Source organism: Anolis sagrei, chromosome 1 (assembly GCF_037176765.1).
Source record: "Anolis sagrei isolate rAnoSag1 chromosome 1, rAnoSag1.mat, whole genome shotgun sequence".
Taxonomy (NCBI): domain Eukaryota; kingdom Metazoa; phylum Chordata; class Lepidosauria; order Squamata; family Dactyloidae; genus Anolis; species Anolis sagrei.
In genome coordinates, this window is record NC_090021.1 from 313,768,655 (window position 1) to 313,784,690 (window position 16,036).

The following is a 16,036-nucleotide window of genomic DNA, read 5'->3' on the forward strand; positions in this document are numbered from 1 at the left end:
CCCGCTCCAGCACCTTACCCAAGAAAGGGAGGTTGGAGATCGGTCTATAATTGTTCAGCACCATGGAGTCAAGGGAAGCCTTTTGAGGAGTGGACGAACCACAGCCTGTTTCAAATGAGATGGAAAAATCCCCTGCTCCAGCGATGCATTAATGATCAACACAAACCAATCAACCAACCCCTCCCTGGCCGATTTAATTAGCCAAGATGGGCAAGAGTCTAGAGCCGACGTGGTCGCCCTCACAGCCCCAAGGGCCTCCTCCACGGTCTCAGGAAGAACAAGCCTAAAAGAATTCCACAAAATTGGAGCCCTGGGATATAGGGCCTGTCTGGAAGGACCCTAAGTCCTCCAGGGCAGTTCTATGGTCGGTTTTCAATGGAAGTTGACTATAGTGTTGTGCTGGAAGACCTAGAAATTCCTAGGCATGTGTTCTATCAGGTTTTTAAAAAATCACAATTTCTTTGTTTGTAGTTTTTTAATCTTCACACGGATCCCGCGCTAACCGTAGAGAACATGGAGAGGAAAATCTGTTTTAAGGTTTTTAACTGTTAGTTTTCAAATTAATGCTATTTTGTTTAATTCTATTTTATCGTTTGTATACTTTTGGATTCTAAATAGTATTGAAATGCTTTTGAGTCTGGGAAGAGAAAAAGTGGGGGTATCAACTTAAGAACTTTATTTATTTCGTATCAAAAGCATTGCATAAATTAATATACAACTGATAAAAATAGAAGTGCAAGCGGCTAAATATCTTTTGACCAAAAACAGGCAACAGCGACTGCATTATGATTATTTGAAACACAACAAGATGAGTCCACAGCAGACACTCTGCTGGCTGTTGTATTGGATCACACGTCGGACACTTCCCAAGTGTCTAGGACTGTGTGATGTATCACCAAATAATGCGTGCATATCCCAGTAAGGTGGCCTTTTACAGCTGGCAGATGGTAATCTTGTCAGTACCGATTGTGTTTAAGTGCAGGCCAAGGTCTTTAGGCACTGCACCCAGTGTGCCAATCACCACTGGGACCACCTTTACGGTTTGTGCCAGAGTCTTTGCAGTTCGATCTTTAAATCCTCATATCGTGTCAGCTTTTCCAGTTGTTTATCTTCAATCCTGCTGTCACCTGGGATTGCAACATTGACAATCCACATTTTGTTTTTTAACACGATTGTGAGATCAGGAATATTGTGCTCCAAAACTCTTGTCTGTCTGAATCCGGAATAATAATAATAATAATAATAATAATAATAATAATAAATTGCTTTTGGGTTTTAAATGCCTGCCACAGATGCAGGCGAAATGTCAGGAGAAAATGCTTCTATAGAACATGGCCATACAGCCTGAAAAACCTACAACTCAATAATAATAACAATAATAATTACTATTAAAAATGTGCTGTGGGGGTAAACTCCTGTGCCGGCAGGACTGAAGACCAACAGGCAGGTTCAAATCCCTGGAGAGGCGGATGAGCTCCCTCTATCAGCTCCAGCTCCTCATACGGGACATGAGAGAAGCCTCCCACAAGAATGATAAAAACATCAAATCATCCAGGTGTCCCCTGGACAACATCTTTGCAGATGGCCAATTCTCTCACACCAGAAGCGACTTGCAGTTTCTCAAGTCACTCCTGACACGACAAAAAAATCTGTAAAATGTCCCAAAACTGCATTAAGAGTACATATCCATATTGCCTATGCCTAGTGTAGAGAGAGGGCTGTTGGAATAGTCCCATTGTTATAGTGATTAGCTTTTAGCTGCTTTGGACTTCAACTCCCAGAAGCCTCAACATCCTGGCCCCATGATTACGCTTTGGGCTTCAGCCCCGAAGCATGCTGGGAGCTGAAGTCCAAAACCCCCAGAGGGCCTAAGTTTGCCTACACCTGGTATAGAAAGAAAGCTGTTGGAATAGTGCCATTGTTTACAGTGATGGCTTTTCAGCGGCTTTGGACTTCAACTCCCAGAAGCCTCAGCTATCTGGCCCCATGAGTACGCTTTGGGCTTCAGCCCCGAAGCATGCTGGAAACCCCCAGAGGGCCGAAGTTTGCCCACGCCTGGTATAGAGAGAAAGCTGTTGGAATGGTGCCATTGTTTACAGTGATGGCTTTTCAGCGGCTTTGGACTTCAACTCCCAGAAGCCTCAGCTATCTGGCCCCCATGACCACGCCTTGGGCTTCAGCCCCGAAGCATTCTGGGAGCTGAAGTCCAAAAGAGTTCAGAGGACCAGAGATTAGGGAAACGTAGCCAGGGCCCAGCCGGGAGGGACGTCATACTCTCGGCGGAGCCACGGTAGCCATAGCAACCCTCAGAAGCTGCTGCTAGGCCGGGCCTCCCGCGGCTGAGGTTCCCTCGCCTTCCCGGCGCGGGAGGGCAGAGCTGGCGGGGGAGGCGCGGCAAAGGCCAGGCCGGAAGGAAGGATGGGAGTCAGGATGGAGGACGGCGGCGGCGCTGGCAGGAGAGGGTGGAGCCCCGGTAAGGAACCCAGCGAGGGCCTGCGAGGGAGGGAAACAGAGAGGAGGCCCTCCAGAGCAGGCCTGAGCAAACTTCGGCCCTCCAGCACCCCGGGTACAAATGTACTTTCTGTTTGTTTCAGAATTACTATTAAGCACACACACCTTGACCTGCAATTACAGAGGTTTCCAAACATTTCAGCTTGTTGACCTATTATATTTTTGGGCCTACTTGCATCATTCCGCGCCACAGTAATTCAGTTTTACAAGCAAACATATTCTCCCCTATGAACCATCAAGATTATTAAGATCGTCTGGAGAGGCCCTGCTCTCGGTCCCACCGGCTTCGCAAGCGCGTCTGGTGGGGACGAGGGGCAGGGCCTTCTCGGTGGTGGCCCCTCGGAGATCAGAACCGCCCCTTCTATCCTGACATTTAGGAAACAGGTGAAGACTTGGCTATGGAGACAGGCATTCCACGAGTGAGTCAACGCCCTGAGATATGGATGGATGATGATGAGCAACGATTTTAGTCTTGACGACTGACCATTGTAGTTATTGATTGTAATTGCTGTTTTAATGTTTTACTATAATGTGAATTATGATATTTTATTGATTGTATGTGATATTATGGTTGGAAACCGGTTTGAGTCCCTCGAAAGAGGTGAGAAGGCCGGTATATAAAACTTCTAAATAATAAATAATAAACTAATTCCTCCTAAGAAATATGGATACATACATAAATAAATAATAATAGCAAAATGTATGGGGACGCAAAGTATCTTGCGAAAACCCTTCATATATCTATCTATATATAATTGCTCTGTGCATAATGAGTACCTTAAAAACAAAAGAACCAATGAACGAAATCACACCAAATTTGGCAACAAAGCGTCTCACTACACAAGGAGTGACCATCACTCAAAAAGTTATGATTTTGTCATTTGGGAGTTGTAGTTGCTGGGATTTATAGTTCACCTATAATCAAAGAGCATTCTGAACTCCACTAACGATGGAATTGAACCAAACTTGGCACACAGAACTCCCATGACCAATAGAAAACACTAGAAGGGTTTGGTAGGCATTGACCTTGGGTTTTGGAGTTGTAGTTCACCTACATCTAGAGAGCACTGTGGACTCAAACAATGATGGATCTTGACCAAACTTACTCAATATGCCCAAATATAAACACAGAGGGAGTTTGGGGAAAATAGACCTTGACATTTGGGAGTTGTAGTTACTGGGTTTTATAGTTCACCTCCAATCAAGTCTGGCAGTGCAGATTAAATCAGAAAACCTAGGATCAGATCCTGGGATATAGGACCAGTCTGGAAGGTCCCCTAGGTCCCTTCCACATAGCCGAATAAAATCCCACATTATCTGCTCTAAACTGAAATATATGGCAGTGTGGACTGTGATAACCCAGTTCAAAGTAGATATTGTGGGGTTTTCTGCCTTGATAACGTGTGGGCCCTTCCACACAGGCCTATATCCCAGAATATCAAGGCAGAAAATCCCACATTATCTGAGTATAGACTCAGATAACCCAATTCAAAGCAGATATTGTGGGATTTTGTGCATTGATATTCTAGTATATAGGGCTGTGTGAAAGGGCCCTAAAACCTCACATTTATCTGATTTGAACTGAATTATATGGCAGTGTGGATTTAGGGCCCTTTCACACAGCCATATAACCTAGAATATCATGGCAGAACAATGCAAATATCTGTCTTGAAGTGGATTATTTGAGGGCCCTTTCTCACAGCCCTATATCCCAGAATATCAAGGCTGAAAATCCCACATTATCAGAGTGTGAACTCAGGTAATCCAGTGCCCTCCCACACAGTCCTATATCCCAGAATATCAAGGCAGAAAATCCCACAATATCTGAATGCAGACTCAGATAACCCAGGGCCCTTCACACAGCCCTATATCCCATAATATCAAGGCAGAAAATCCCACAATATCTGCTTTGAACTGGGTTATCTGAGTCCACACTCAGATATTGTGGGGTTTTCTGCCTTGATATTCTGGGATATAGGGCTGTGTGAAAGGACCCACAGTTTCCTTTGGGAATTCCTATTAATCTTCCTAGCAGATACCTTTGAAAAAGAATTTGAAAGTTATTTGATTAGTGAAAAGCATCATTCATTCATTAATGAAAGGGAGTCAGGACGGCTTGCATAATTAGCATTATTCCATGCCTAAACAACAATTAAAAGCAATTAAACAACAATTTAAAACAGCTTTAAAACAACATATGTAAACATTAGACAGCTATAGTGCATAGATCCAAAGCCAGTAACATAATCATATTCCTCAATCCAGGGTCATTTCCAACTGTTATTGCACAGATAATTATGCTGGGCCAAATACTTGCTCCCAAAGCCAAGTTTTCACTTGTTTGTGAAATGACAGGAGGGAAGGGGCCAATCGAATCCCACTAGGGAGGGAATTCCACAGCCGAATAATAGGTTATCTCACTTGAAGGATAGCTTAGGACACTGCTTCGTAAATGATGGGTCCTGACCCCAAGTGGGGTGCCCTCTTAGCTCAGTGTTGGGTCCTAAAAAATTGGGCAGGAGTAAAAGCTTTCTGAGCATCACCTGTTTTAAACAATTGCAGTAATCTGTTGTTCAGTGTTAACAGTGAACTCTCCAGAAGATACTTCAGCTGTACTTCATAAAAAGGAAAATCTGCCTGTTCAGCATGTCTTGCAAATGCTGATTTGTTATCAGTAAATATTTGATTTTTATACCTATTTCGTATGTCTATATACCGGGATCACATAAACATTTCTAAGAACGAAAGGGGTCACAAGTTCAAAAGTTTAAGAAGCCCTGACATAGGATACCAATTTCAGGTAGATAATATATCCCCCCCCCCCACACACACACACACACACACACTCCTTTATGATATGCATGAGTCAAAACAACTCCAGCCAGAAGCACAGACTTTTATTTAAATGAAGCAGGTTACATTATTGAAATTTTGTCTAGAATAGCTTTATTATTCAGAGCTAATGGCCTTGACTGGATTGTTTATCTCTCAATGTCTGTTTGTCTACAGTAGAAACAGTAATAAAATAGCCTTATTGCTAATCAGTGACACACAAAATGGGATCTTACTTGTGGCAAAGAAATAATAATTTACATAATTTTCATTCATAACTGTTGCATCAGAGGCATATATCTTTTAGTAATAAAAGGGAAAATATTGAAAATAATTACCGTTGATTATGTTAGTTTTGAAATGTATTTTAGTTCTTTGGAATAACATACTGTTCAGCAGATTTTGACATGAAAAAATAGGAGCACAATATAAAAAAAATCCACATTGTTATAAATGGTCAAATCAAAGCCCTACATGTAAGGAGGGGAAATCCTATTGTTACCCTTCCTAAAGATGTTTTTATTAGCTGTTTTAAGGGCACACAGATATGAGTATCAACGTGGAACAAGCCCTGTAGTAAGTAACTATGGCCAAAAAGATATTTTGTTCCAGATTTCAACTGTGTTAATTAGATTAACAAAACATTTAATAAAAAGATGGTGGAAGTCATTCACGTGAAAGCATATTATTATTTATTATTATTATTATTAACTTTATTTGTACCCCGCTAGCATCTCCCGGAGGACTCGATGCGGCTTACACAGGCCGAAGCCTCAGAACACAATACAGTAAAACAACACAACAGTAGAAAACATAGCAAATCAATAAGTTAAGCAAGCAATAACGACAATAACAATAACAATACATCATGACACTTTAAAACTGGGCCGGCCAGCGCAGTGGGGTACAGGGTTAAAAGTGCTAGAGTGGTAGGAGGAGCATGGGAATAAAATAGTACGGTGTGCAGTAATGTTAATTGTGCTAAAGTGCTTCTAGGACTTGGGTGGGGATTCCTAATCTGAGAAGGCACATCGGAACAGCCAAGTTTTTAGGTTCTTTCTGAAAGCTGCTAAAGTAGGGGCCTGGCGAAGATCTTTTGGAAGGGCATTCCAAAGTCGGGGGGCTGCCACAGAAAAGGTCCTGTCTCGTGTCCCCACCAGGCGCGCTTGCGACGTGGATGGGATCACGAGCAGGGCCTCCCCAGATGACCGGAGCGAGCGTGTGGGTTCGTAGGTGGAGATGCGGTCACGCAGGTAGGGTGGTCCCAAACCATTCAGGGCTTTGTAGGTAAGCACCTGCACCTTGAATTGGGCTCGGAAAATAAATGGCAGCCAGTGGAGCTCCTTAAACAGAAGGGTTGACCTCTCTCTGTAATGAGCCCCAGTTAGCATCCTGGCTGCTGCCCGCTGGACCAGTTGGAGTTTCCGAGCCGTCTTCAAGGGCAGCCCCACGTAGAGCTCATTTCAGTAATCCATTCTAGAGGTGACCAAGGCATGGACCACCCCGGCCAAATCAGCCTTCTCGAGGTACGGTCGCAGCTGGCGCACAAGTCTCAATTGTGCAAAGGCCCTCCCGGATACCGCCGACACCTGAGCCTCAAGTGTAAGCGACGAGTCCAGGAGGACACCCAAACTGCGGACCTGTGGCTTCAGGGGGAGTGTAACCCCGTCCAGCACAGGTAGCCACCCTATACCCCGATCCGGTTTACGATCGACCAGGAGGACCTCTGTCTTGTCAGGATTGATTTTCAGCTTGTTCTTCCTCATCCAGATCGACACAGCGGCCAGGCACTCGTCCAGCACCCGGGAGGCATCCTTGGCATTAGGTGGAAAGGAGTAGTAGAGTTGTGCGTCATCCGCATAGAGATGGCACCCAACTCCAAAACTCCAGATGATCTCTCCCAGCGGTTTCATGTAGATGTTAAAAAGCATGGGCGACAGAATAGAGCCTTGCGGGACCCCACAGGTCAAAGGCCAGGGGTCCGAGCAGGCGTCTCCCAGCTTCACCATCTGGGTTCGACCCTCTAGGAAGGACCGGAGCCACGATAGAACCGCGCCCCCGAGGCCCATCCCAGAGAGACGACCCAGAAGGATACCATGGTCGATGGTATCGAAAGCCGCTGAGATGTCCAAGAGAACCAACAGAGTCACACTCCCCCTATCCAGCTCTCTGCGGAGGTCATCCACCAAGGCGACCAATGCCGTCTCGGTGCCATGACCAGGCCTGAAACCAGATTGTGACTGATCTAGGTAGTTGGTATCATCTAGGAAGCTCTGGAGCTGGGAGGCGACCACCCGCTCCAGCACCTTACCCAAAAAAGGGAGGTTGGAAATTGGCCTGTAGTTACTCAGCACCGTGGAGTCAAGGGAAGCCTTCTTGAGGAGTGGATGAACCACAGCCTGTTTCAAGTTAGATGGAAAAATCCCTTGCTCCAACGATGCGTTGATAATCAATACAAACCAATCAACCAGCCCCTCCCTGGCTGATTTAATGAGCCAAGATGGGCACGGGTCTAGGGGTGAGGTGGTCGCTCTCACAGCCCCAAGAATCTCCTCCACGGTTTCAGGAAGAACAAGCCTAAAAGAATCCCACAAGGTTGGACAAGCAGATGTCTCCGTCACCTCTTCTGGCACTGCGATGAAATTGGAGTCAAGCTCAAGGCGTATCTGGGCGACTTTGCCTGCAAAGTGGTGTGCGAAATCGCGACACCGAGCTGCTGGGTCATCAGTGACCTCCTCCACCGCAGGTGGGTGGAGGAGTTCCCCCACGACCCAAGGATATGCTAGAGACCATAGTAATTTAGGGCTTTATTATCCATGAGCATCCCTGTTAAATTAGACCCTGAAGCCAGGACAAATTCAGAAGGAAATATGCATGGTTTTATATTATTGTGTGCCCATGTATTTTTCCCTATCACTCCAAATCAGGTCTATGTATTGGATAAAAATCTAATTATTTGTGTGGATCAATTTCAAGGATCAACTGTCTTTCATTTGCTTCAGCTTGTTTTTGTCTTTTTCCTCATGTTTGGGGTAAGACCAATCAAACTGTATTTGAATCAAGAATGACTTTAGTAATTTTTAAAAGTGTCTTTTCACTATTGCCTTCTTTCTTATTCAGCCTATACCTTGTCTTCTTTGTTTGAATCTTGTGCAAATATTTGTCATGTTGAGATGAGAATGGAGAGAATGGTAGTTAGATGGCTGCATTTCACAATACTGCTTTCCATATTGAATTTTCCACTCTTTGATTAAAATTGGACTTAAAATTAAAAGCAGACACTTGGGGAAAGGGAGCATCAATTCATTGCCAGTATAGGAGAGAACTGCAGTAATCTTAGACTCGGTACAAGGTCAGGCAAAGTCACTTTCCTTCCAGAAGCAAAAGACGAAATCTTTCTCCCCATTGCATGTAAAAAAAGTTGGCTGGAATTGTCATTTAATTAACAAAAGATGTCCATAGCATCTTCCAACACAACCAAAGGCTGCAAGCTAATTTAAAGACGGAAAGATAAGCCAAGTGGCATGCTGAACTCTGCCTTGGGAGAAAAGGAACCATTTTGGGACATGCCACTGATAACAGAGGTGACCCCCCCCCCCCCAGGACTCTGCAAAAGATAGTTCAAAACCAAGGGTTTTACCAAGGACACCAGGCTGGAATGATCCCATAATCCCCTATCTCTCCCCCATGTGAGAACCTCAGGCTCTTTACATGGCCCCACATGGCAACTTTTAGAAACCTTCAATCAACTTTTCATGGACTTTGGAACTCTTATGGACCCTATACCAAACCCTTATGAATTTTTATATATTTCACTGATCTATATGAACCTCTGGTGGAGGGAGGGAGGGCTGCCAGGGCTCCCTTTTGGTCTTGAATGATTTAACCCTTATGAACCCCTTGCATGTTCCCCTTTCCCATATGTGTTTATAAAATATGAAGGAAAAGCCACTGTTTTCAAAATCCAGCAACCCGCCCAGCTCAGGAAGTCCCCTCATGCTTCCTGAGCTCCTAATCCCCTAACAAAAGGATTCACCAAGCCCATTTGCATGGACAATAATTAAATGGCTCTATTGGCCTGGGCATCAGAGAGCAGAAAGCTAGGCCACCCAGAACAAAAGGGTCTAAGGACATATGGTATCACCCAACATAAAGGGCATTTTCCTATCTGCGAGGAACCAGGAACTTTGCTACAGCCTCTCCATTGTGACAACCCAACTGGCCAGAAACCAACATTAACTTCCTTCAATTGACTCCATATCTCAGGACTGTAAAAACAAAGGATGTAGCCTCTAGGGGCTAGATCAAGACATTAATCCAAAAATCAAACAATAACCTTGGCTAGGCTTGAGGGCCTAAAGGTTATCGCCCAGCCATTTGGCAAACATTGGTCATCTTAATCCAGCTAGCTAGACATTTCTTCATTGTCTCCCTGTTGCCCGCCTCCCTTCCACCTCATTGGCTGAGAAGCCAAAGCAGGGTTCAGGTTGCCATTGGCTGGTTTTCTGGCTTGCTGACGTCACAGCCAATCATAACAACGCCAGCTTGGGGGGGGGGGGTGGCTGGGCGGGTGGGCATGGGAACTTTTGAATCTGAAGCCTATAAATACTGTATCTCTTGCCCAATGGGCATGTCGATTTGTTTGGCAGAATTACTGCAATCGTCATCCTTTCCAGCTGGAATGAAATAAACATCTTGGTGGCTTTCTCTTCAACTTGGTGAGATTTATTCTGGAGTATTGGCGTCTCTTTTCTCACCAGGCTAGCCACAATGGCTTGGGCCTAATCCACAGCCATTCTGAATTGCTCGACAACACCACCATTATCACCTGTTTGTGCTCCTTAGGCATTTATTTCACTCTGCCTTTTGGTAGGACCCATTCTGGCTAGGCCAAGATATACAATCAGAGTTTAGTGAGTCTCACTGAGCTTTCCATTGGTTCTTGAGGGCTGCCCCTCTTTGCTCCTCCAAAATACGTATTTTTCTAATTATTTCTCCAAATGTTGGGGACATTGGGGGGGGGGGATGTCCCCACTATTTGTGGGAAAAGGGGCCTGGTGGCAATTTCACCATGTTTTTGGGTGGTAGGAGTATTTCATTTTATTTTAAATAGGAAGTGACAAACCGGTAAGCAAATGCTATAAGTATATAGCAATCTCCTCAATGTTGTTGCCAGGTGATCCAAGAGAACGGTTGAAGTCCTACTCTAGTCCCTTAACTTGAAAAGAGTACTCACTTGCCTCATGGAACAGTTCAGGCTCCTCCTTAATCTAGCTTCTTCTTTTCTTACTTGGCCAACTAAAATTCAAAATACACTATGGAAGCTTTTGAAGCTCACAAGTTTCCTCCAACAGGTTTGGAAGTTAAAAAATTAGAACAACTTGTAACATAAATGCCTGAAAATGAAGCTGGTGATCTTCAAAAGCCTTGCATATTTTAATTGGTCTGATAAAATTATTTTAATATATATTTTGGGTGGAAGATGGAGTGGTAGCACCTCCCCATGGCCAGAGTTGAGCACAGCCTCCAGATGCCTGATATAGAAAAAGATGGGAAAGCCTATACCTCCATTTGTGTATTCTATCCTTATTAACTCTATAATGGCATTGAATGCTTGCTGTATATATATTCTGTAATCCACCCTGAGTCCCCTCGGGGAGATAAGAGTGGAATATAAATAAAGTATATTATTATTATTTGAAACGCAACAAGATGAGTCCACAGCAAACAAGATCACTCTGCTGGCTGTTGTTTTGGATCATACGTTGGATACTTCCCAAGTGTCTAGGATTATTATTATTAGTATTAGTATTTTGCTACATTTTGCTCCATAACCAACAATGCTGCCCCTGAGTGTATATTCTCAGATGCAAAGGTGATCTCCATGACCTTTAACATGATAATTTAATTGAAACTGATAAATCCATCTTCAAAGCAAGGGACCACTGAATTATATTTACTGCCTTTGCCAGCTCTGTCATTCTAACTGCCACAAGTCTTTAATATGATTAGGAGTTGAACTGGAGATCGTGTTGCTTCCTACATTGTTTTAATCTTCGTTTTAAACCACCTTTGATCCAATGCCAGAAAAGGTAGAATATAAATAAGTAATATTGTGACAGTTGTTTTTGCCATTATGCAAGGGAAATCTGCATTCAACTGTCTATTACCTCTGAAACCTAATGCCTTAAGCAAGTCGCACTGTGATATTGTGAGGGTGAATGCTTAATAGTTACATTTATAGATATTCTAAGCAATTGGGGGGGGGGGGGGGAGAGAAGATGTCAATGGTTTAGAGATACTGCCTACAGCATGCTTAAAGGTACCTAAGAGGAACAGAAAAGAGAAACCCTATAAAAACAGAGAATTGAACTAAAAACAGATAATTTCTAAAAAATATCAGCAAGTATGGTATTCCTAGCATTACAAAGATTCACTCAAAAAGAGAGCACTATGTGACAATTCCACCTACTGTGTATGCAAGTATAAATGTTTACTTCCTATAGAAAATACCTCACATTTTATATAGACTCACAGATCTAGAAAACCTCTTCTTGGTAAAGTGAGAAACAAAAATTGTGACTGTTCTAAAAATCCCATTTCATGAGTCCTGAAGATAAATGAAAGTATAATAGAACTGTGTCACCATATATAGCTTACCTTATTTTCCATTTTATGCCAGATTTTGTTTGGAATATTTATCTCCTACCCAATTTGACCAACTTAAAATGATTTAATTTTTTAAGTGTTCGATCAATTTGTTTTCCTAATATTAAATAAATGCATAGAAGCCAGATATTTTAGAAATATCCCCTTTCCATGTTTGCTATGCTAAATTATGGATTTTATCAAAAATAATAACTTTTGTGTGATTTATAGTGAAATCAAGATAAAAGCAGGATCCCGTAATTTCAAATTTGCACAGTTTCAGTGCAACATTTGTCATGTAGATTTTATTCATCCCATTTCCTGTATTAACTGTAAGAAAATGGTATTGAAGAAATCCAAAGCAGTTCTCAAACACACATAAACACAAAGTGCTGAATTTACAAAAGTTCCGTATTTCAGTTTAGCACATCAAAGGGAAACATACTTTACATCTGGCATGCCATGCATGTATTTTAATTTTGCATTTTTATATAACATCTGAGAATAAAATAATCTTGTACAGGGCAATACTTAATTTCTGTCCTTTCTAACTTGAAATCTGTCTTTTATGTTCGATGGATAGTTGGGCCTCCACATTCACTGAGGTGGGGGCACACATGAAAGTAGAAAAACTGCAAAAAATTAACATGAGATAATACCTGTGGTCATTTTCTTGCAGAAAATAACCATAGAGTCATGCTGGAGGATCTTGAGATTCCTACTCATAACACTTTAATCAAATCCACGAATGTGGAGAGCCAGTTGTACAGAACATGTAATTCAAAGACATTATATTTAAGTGTCTCTATTGAGTGAGACTATAGAAGTATGTTTTTTGCAGGTACACCCTTCTTCTATGTCCTCATGTCATACCAGTTCCAACCTTCCTTATGTTGTTGAAATTACTTATGATTAATAGTATTACATCTCCTCCAATATCTTGCACGCAGGTCAACAAAGTTGATGAACTAAATCCCAAACTGTAATTAAATTATTAAAAATAATTGAATGGATTTGATATGTACTACATCTCTAATAAGAGCCAGTGAGGTGTTCCAGTTTGTGTTAGATTAGAATACTGCAGGAAGGGGCCAGGTTTGAATCCCCACTCAGCCATGGAAATCCACCTAGTGAACCTATGTATCACACTCTCTCAGCCTCATAAGAAGGTAAAGAAAAACTCCCTCTGAATAAATCTTGCCAAGACTACCCCATGATATTTGGAAATGATTTTAAAGTACACAAGAACAAAAACAATTCATTATACAGTACATTGCAGCTACAGTAGTTATCGTAGTACTTAGAATACTGGTAATTCTTGTTTATTTTTTCACAACAGAATCACTTTCTCAGTATCACTATACCCTAATGCCTAAATGATTAAAAACTATTCTAACTAGTATGTTGGTTCCTTAAAGACTCAGCTTTATAGGGAAATTGGTTTATTTATAAGGAAGCTTTCTCTATCCCCTTTAGTTCTGGTTTTGTTTATACAAAATTGAATGTGGGACAGTTAAAAGCATATGAAAAGCTGCTTCTCATACGCTTTTCATACATTGGACCATTTGTGTGGAATTATCACCCTACTTTAAAATAAGCTTTTAAAGAGAGAGCAGTTCTGCCAAGCAGTGAAAATATCAATATAAAACATCTCTAAAAGGCTTACTTTACCCAAAGGAAAAAAATCTTGTTTTTTTAATCATCCTTCTTATAGCAAAGTCACTGAAGAAACAAGACTCAAGGTTTTCAGAAATATAAATAATGTTGCTATTTAAAAGGCTGTGGTGTCATCTCCGTCTATCCAAAGCCATACTCTTAAACAACTTGAAACTCAAATTTCAGGTCATTTGCTACTGAACTAGTAACAAGAGTAGGAGTTTATTTCTAAGTGGAAAGAAAAATAATTTACCATATATACTTGAGTATAAGCCAACCTGAATATAAGCCAAGGGACGTAATTTTACCACAAAAAAATTGGGAAAACTTATTGACTCGAGTATAAGCCAAGGGTGGGAAAGGTAGCAGCTACTGGTAAACTTCAAAATAAAAATAGAGTCCAATAAAATTACATTACTTGAGGCATCAGTAGGTTAAATGTCTCTGAATGTTTACCGTATTTCAAAAGAAAACAGTAAACTAGCTCTGTAAGTGGAAAAGTAGGATCAACAAAAACAATACTGTTCAACAATAACTTAATAACAATAACAATAATAGAACTTCATTTGTATCCCACCCTATCTCCACAGGGGGCTCAGACATTCAATGCCTTTATAAACAATGCAGAACTAGGTATAGATCTATAATTATATATACTAATTTCACATATGCATTTCCCCCTGAAAAGTTTGCAAATTCTCTCTCAATATATGTGCGTTTCCCTTCTGCAATATTTGCAAGCCCTGTATATCTATTTTCATATATATCTATCTAGACATATCTCTTTACATAGATAATTGTATCAACATAGGATTTGCAAAGACTTGCAAAAATTTGAGGAGAAAATTAATATATAAATTATATACACACACACATACATTCACACACACAGAGATATACAGATATATAGTTATTTCTATATATTTATCTATATATAGGATTTGCAGAAACTTGCAAACATGTGAGGGGAAAATTCATATAAAAATAATGTATCCATATAGAAACAGATATAGAGGTACATGGAAATCTCTAGATATCTGTAAGTATATAGGATTTGCAAAGACCTTCAAACATATGAGGGGAAAATTTCCAAGGGAACAAAAATGTACGTATAACATTAATACATTTAGATATACAAAAAAGCCAGGAAATTGGGTGGGTAGCCACCCCGAGATGGTGGCGGGGTATAAATAAAGATTATTATTATTATTATTATTATTATTATTATTATTATTGAAAGAGAGCCATACAAACAAGGAGGACATGAAATATATCTTTTTCCCCTCCTTCCCTCCCTTTTGGCTGGAAAAGAAAACACACTATCAGGGGAGGTGAAGAGGAGAGAGAACTATATCATGTATTGCAAGCAATGGCCTCCGGGCTCCGCTGCCCAGCTTGACCCCATTATAAGACAATCACGCTTTTTCAGCTCAAAAAAGGACTGAAATGTATGTATTTATTTAAAACATTTATATTCTTCCCTTCTCACCCCGAAGGGGACTCAGGGCAGAGCACAGCATCCGTCCTGAAAAGCTCGGCTTATCTTCTAGTATATAGGGTATCTACTTCGTTTTATATCTTGCCCTTTCTCCCTCGAGAAGGGACTCAGAATGACTAAATATTTGTCTTCATATTCATTTGCAGTCCAGTCTTATGTAGAGTTAAGCTCGTTTAAACATACACTGTAATATATGGTTTGAGCACAGAATTATTTAAATCAGCTACTAGTCATGCTCTTCTGATCTGTGTTCCTGTTTATGTAAGAATATTAAATTAAGGTTGTGTAACATGACCTTGAGGGAGCTGGGGGTGGTGACGGCCGACAGGGAGCTCTGGCGTGGGCTGGTCCATGAGGTCACGAAGAGTCGGAGACGACTGAACGAATGAACAACAACAACATCATTTAAAGAATTACCCACAGCCTCATGGTTTTCACAATAGGTAGTCATAATAAACCACATTGGCATTTGATATGAGCTGCTCTGTATTCTGTTTGCTGGAAACTGTATTTTTGTTTCCTTCTAATTTTCTGTCTCTTCCTTCCTTCCTTCCTTCCTTCCTTTCTTCCTTCCTTCTTTTCTTCCTTCTTCATTCATTTCAGAGTTTGAATACCGAGCCATACCTAGGTATGGCCCAGCAAGCCCATTCAAAGGACATTTAAGTACTAAAAGTAATGGTACGTAATTCATTTGATCTGATAAATAACTTGATTTATGAAAAACAATTGCAATATGACCTAATTTAAATGTTTGCATTCTTTGCTATTTTATCTGTAATTAGTTTGTAACTAATTAAATAGTACATCTTTGTGTAGAAGGCAGTTGCTAAAGCTTGCCTATGTTTATATTAAACACACGTATGTTAAATAGATAATTTAGTTCAAGATCTG

At 41.2% G+C, this 16,036-nt stretch overlaps 1 protein-coding gene across 2 annotated transcripts in view; it reads left to right on the plus strand.

Moving 5' to 3' along the window:
• Nucleotides 1–2,032: 2,032 nt before the first annotated feature.
• SPATA7 (spermatogenesis associated 7) overlaps nt 2,033–16,036 on the plus strand; it is a 51,470-nt gene continuing 37,466 nt past the window's right edge. Inside the window, exons 1-2 of one of the 2 annotated variants that reach the window (XM_060757097.2) lie at nt 2,033–2,473; nt 15,749–15,823. In XM_060757097.2, the coding sequence (XP_060613080.2) occupies nt 2,419–2,473; nt 15,749–15,823 (130 nt within the window). In that variant the 5' untranslated portion in view covers nt 2,033–2,418. The remainder of the gene's footprint in view (nt 2,474–15,748; nt 15,824–16,036) is intronic. The other variant, XM_060757106.2, reaches the window with a different exon arrangement.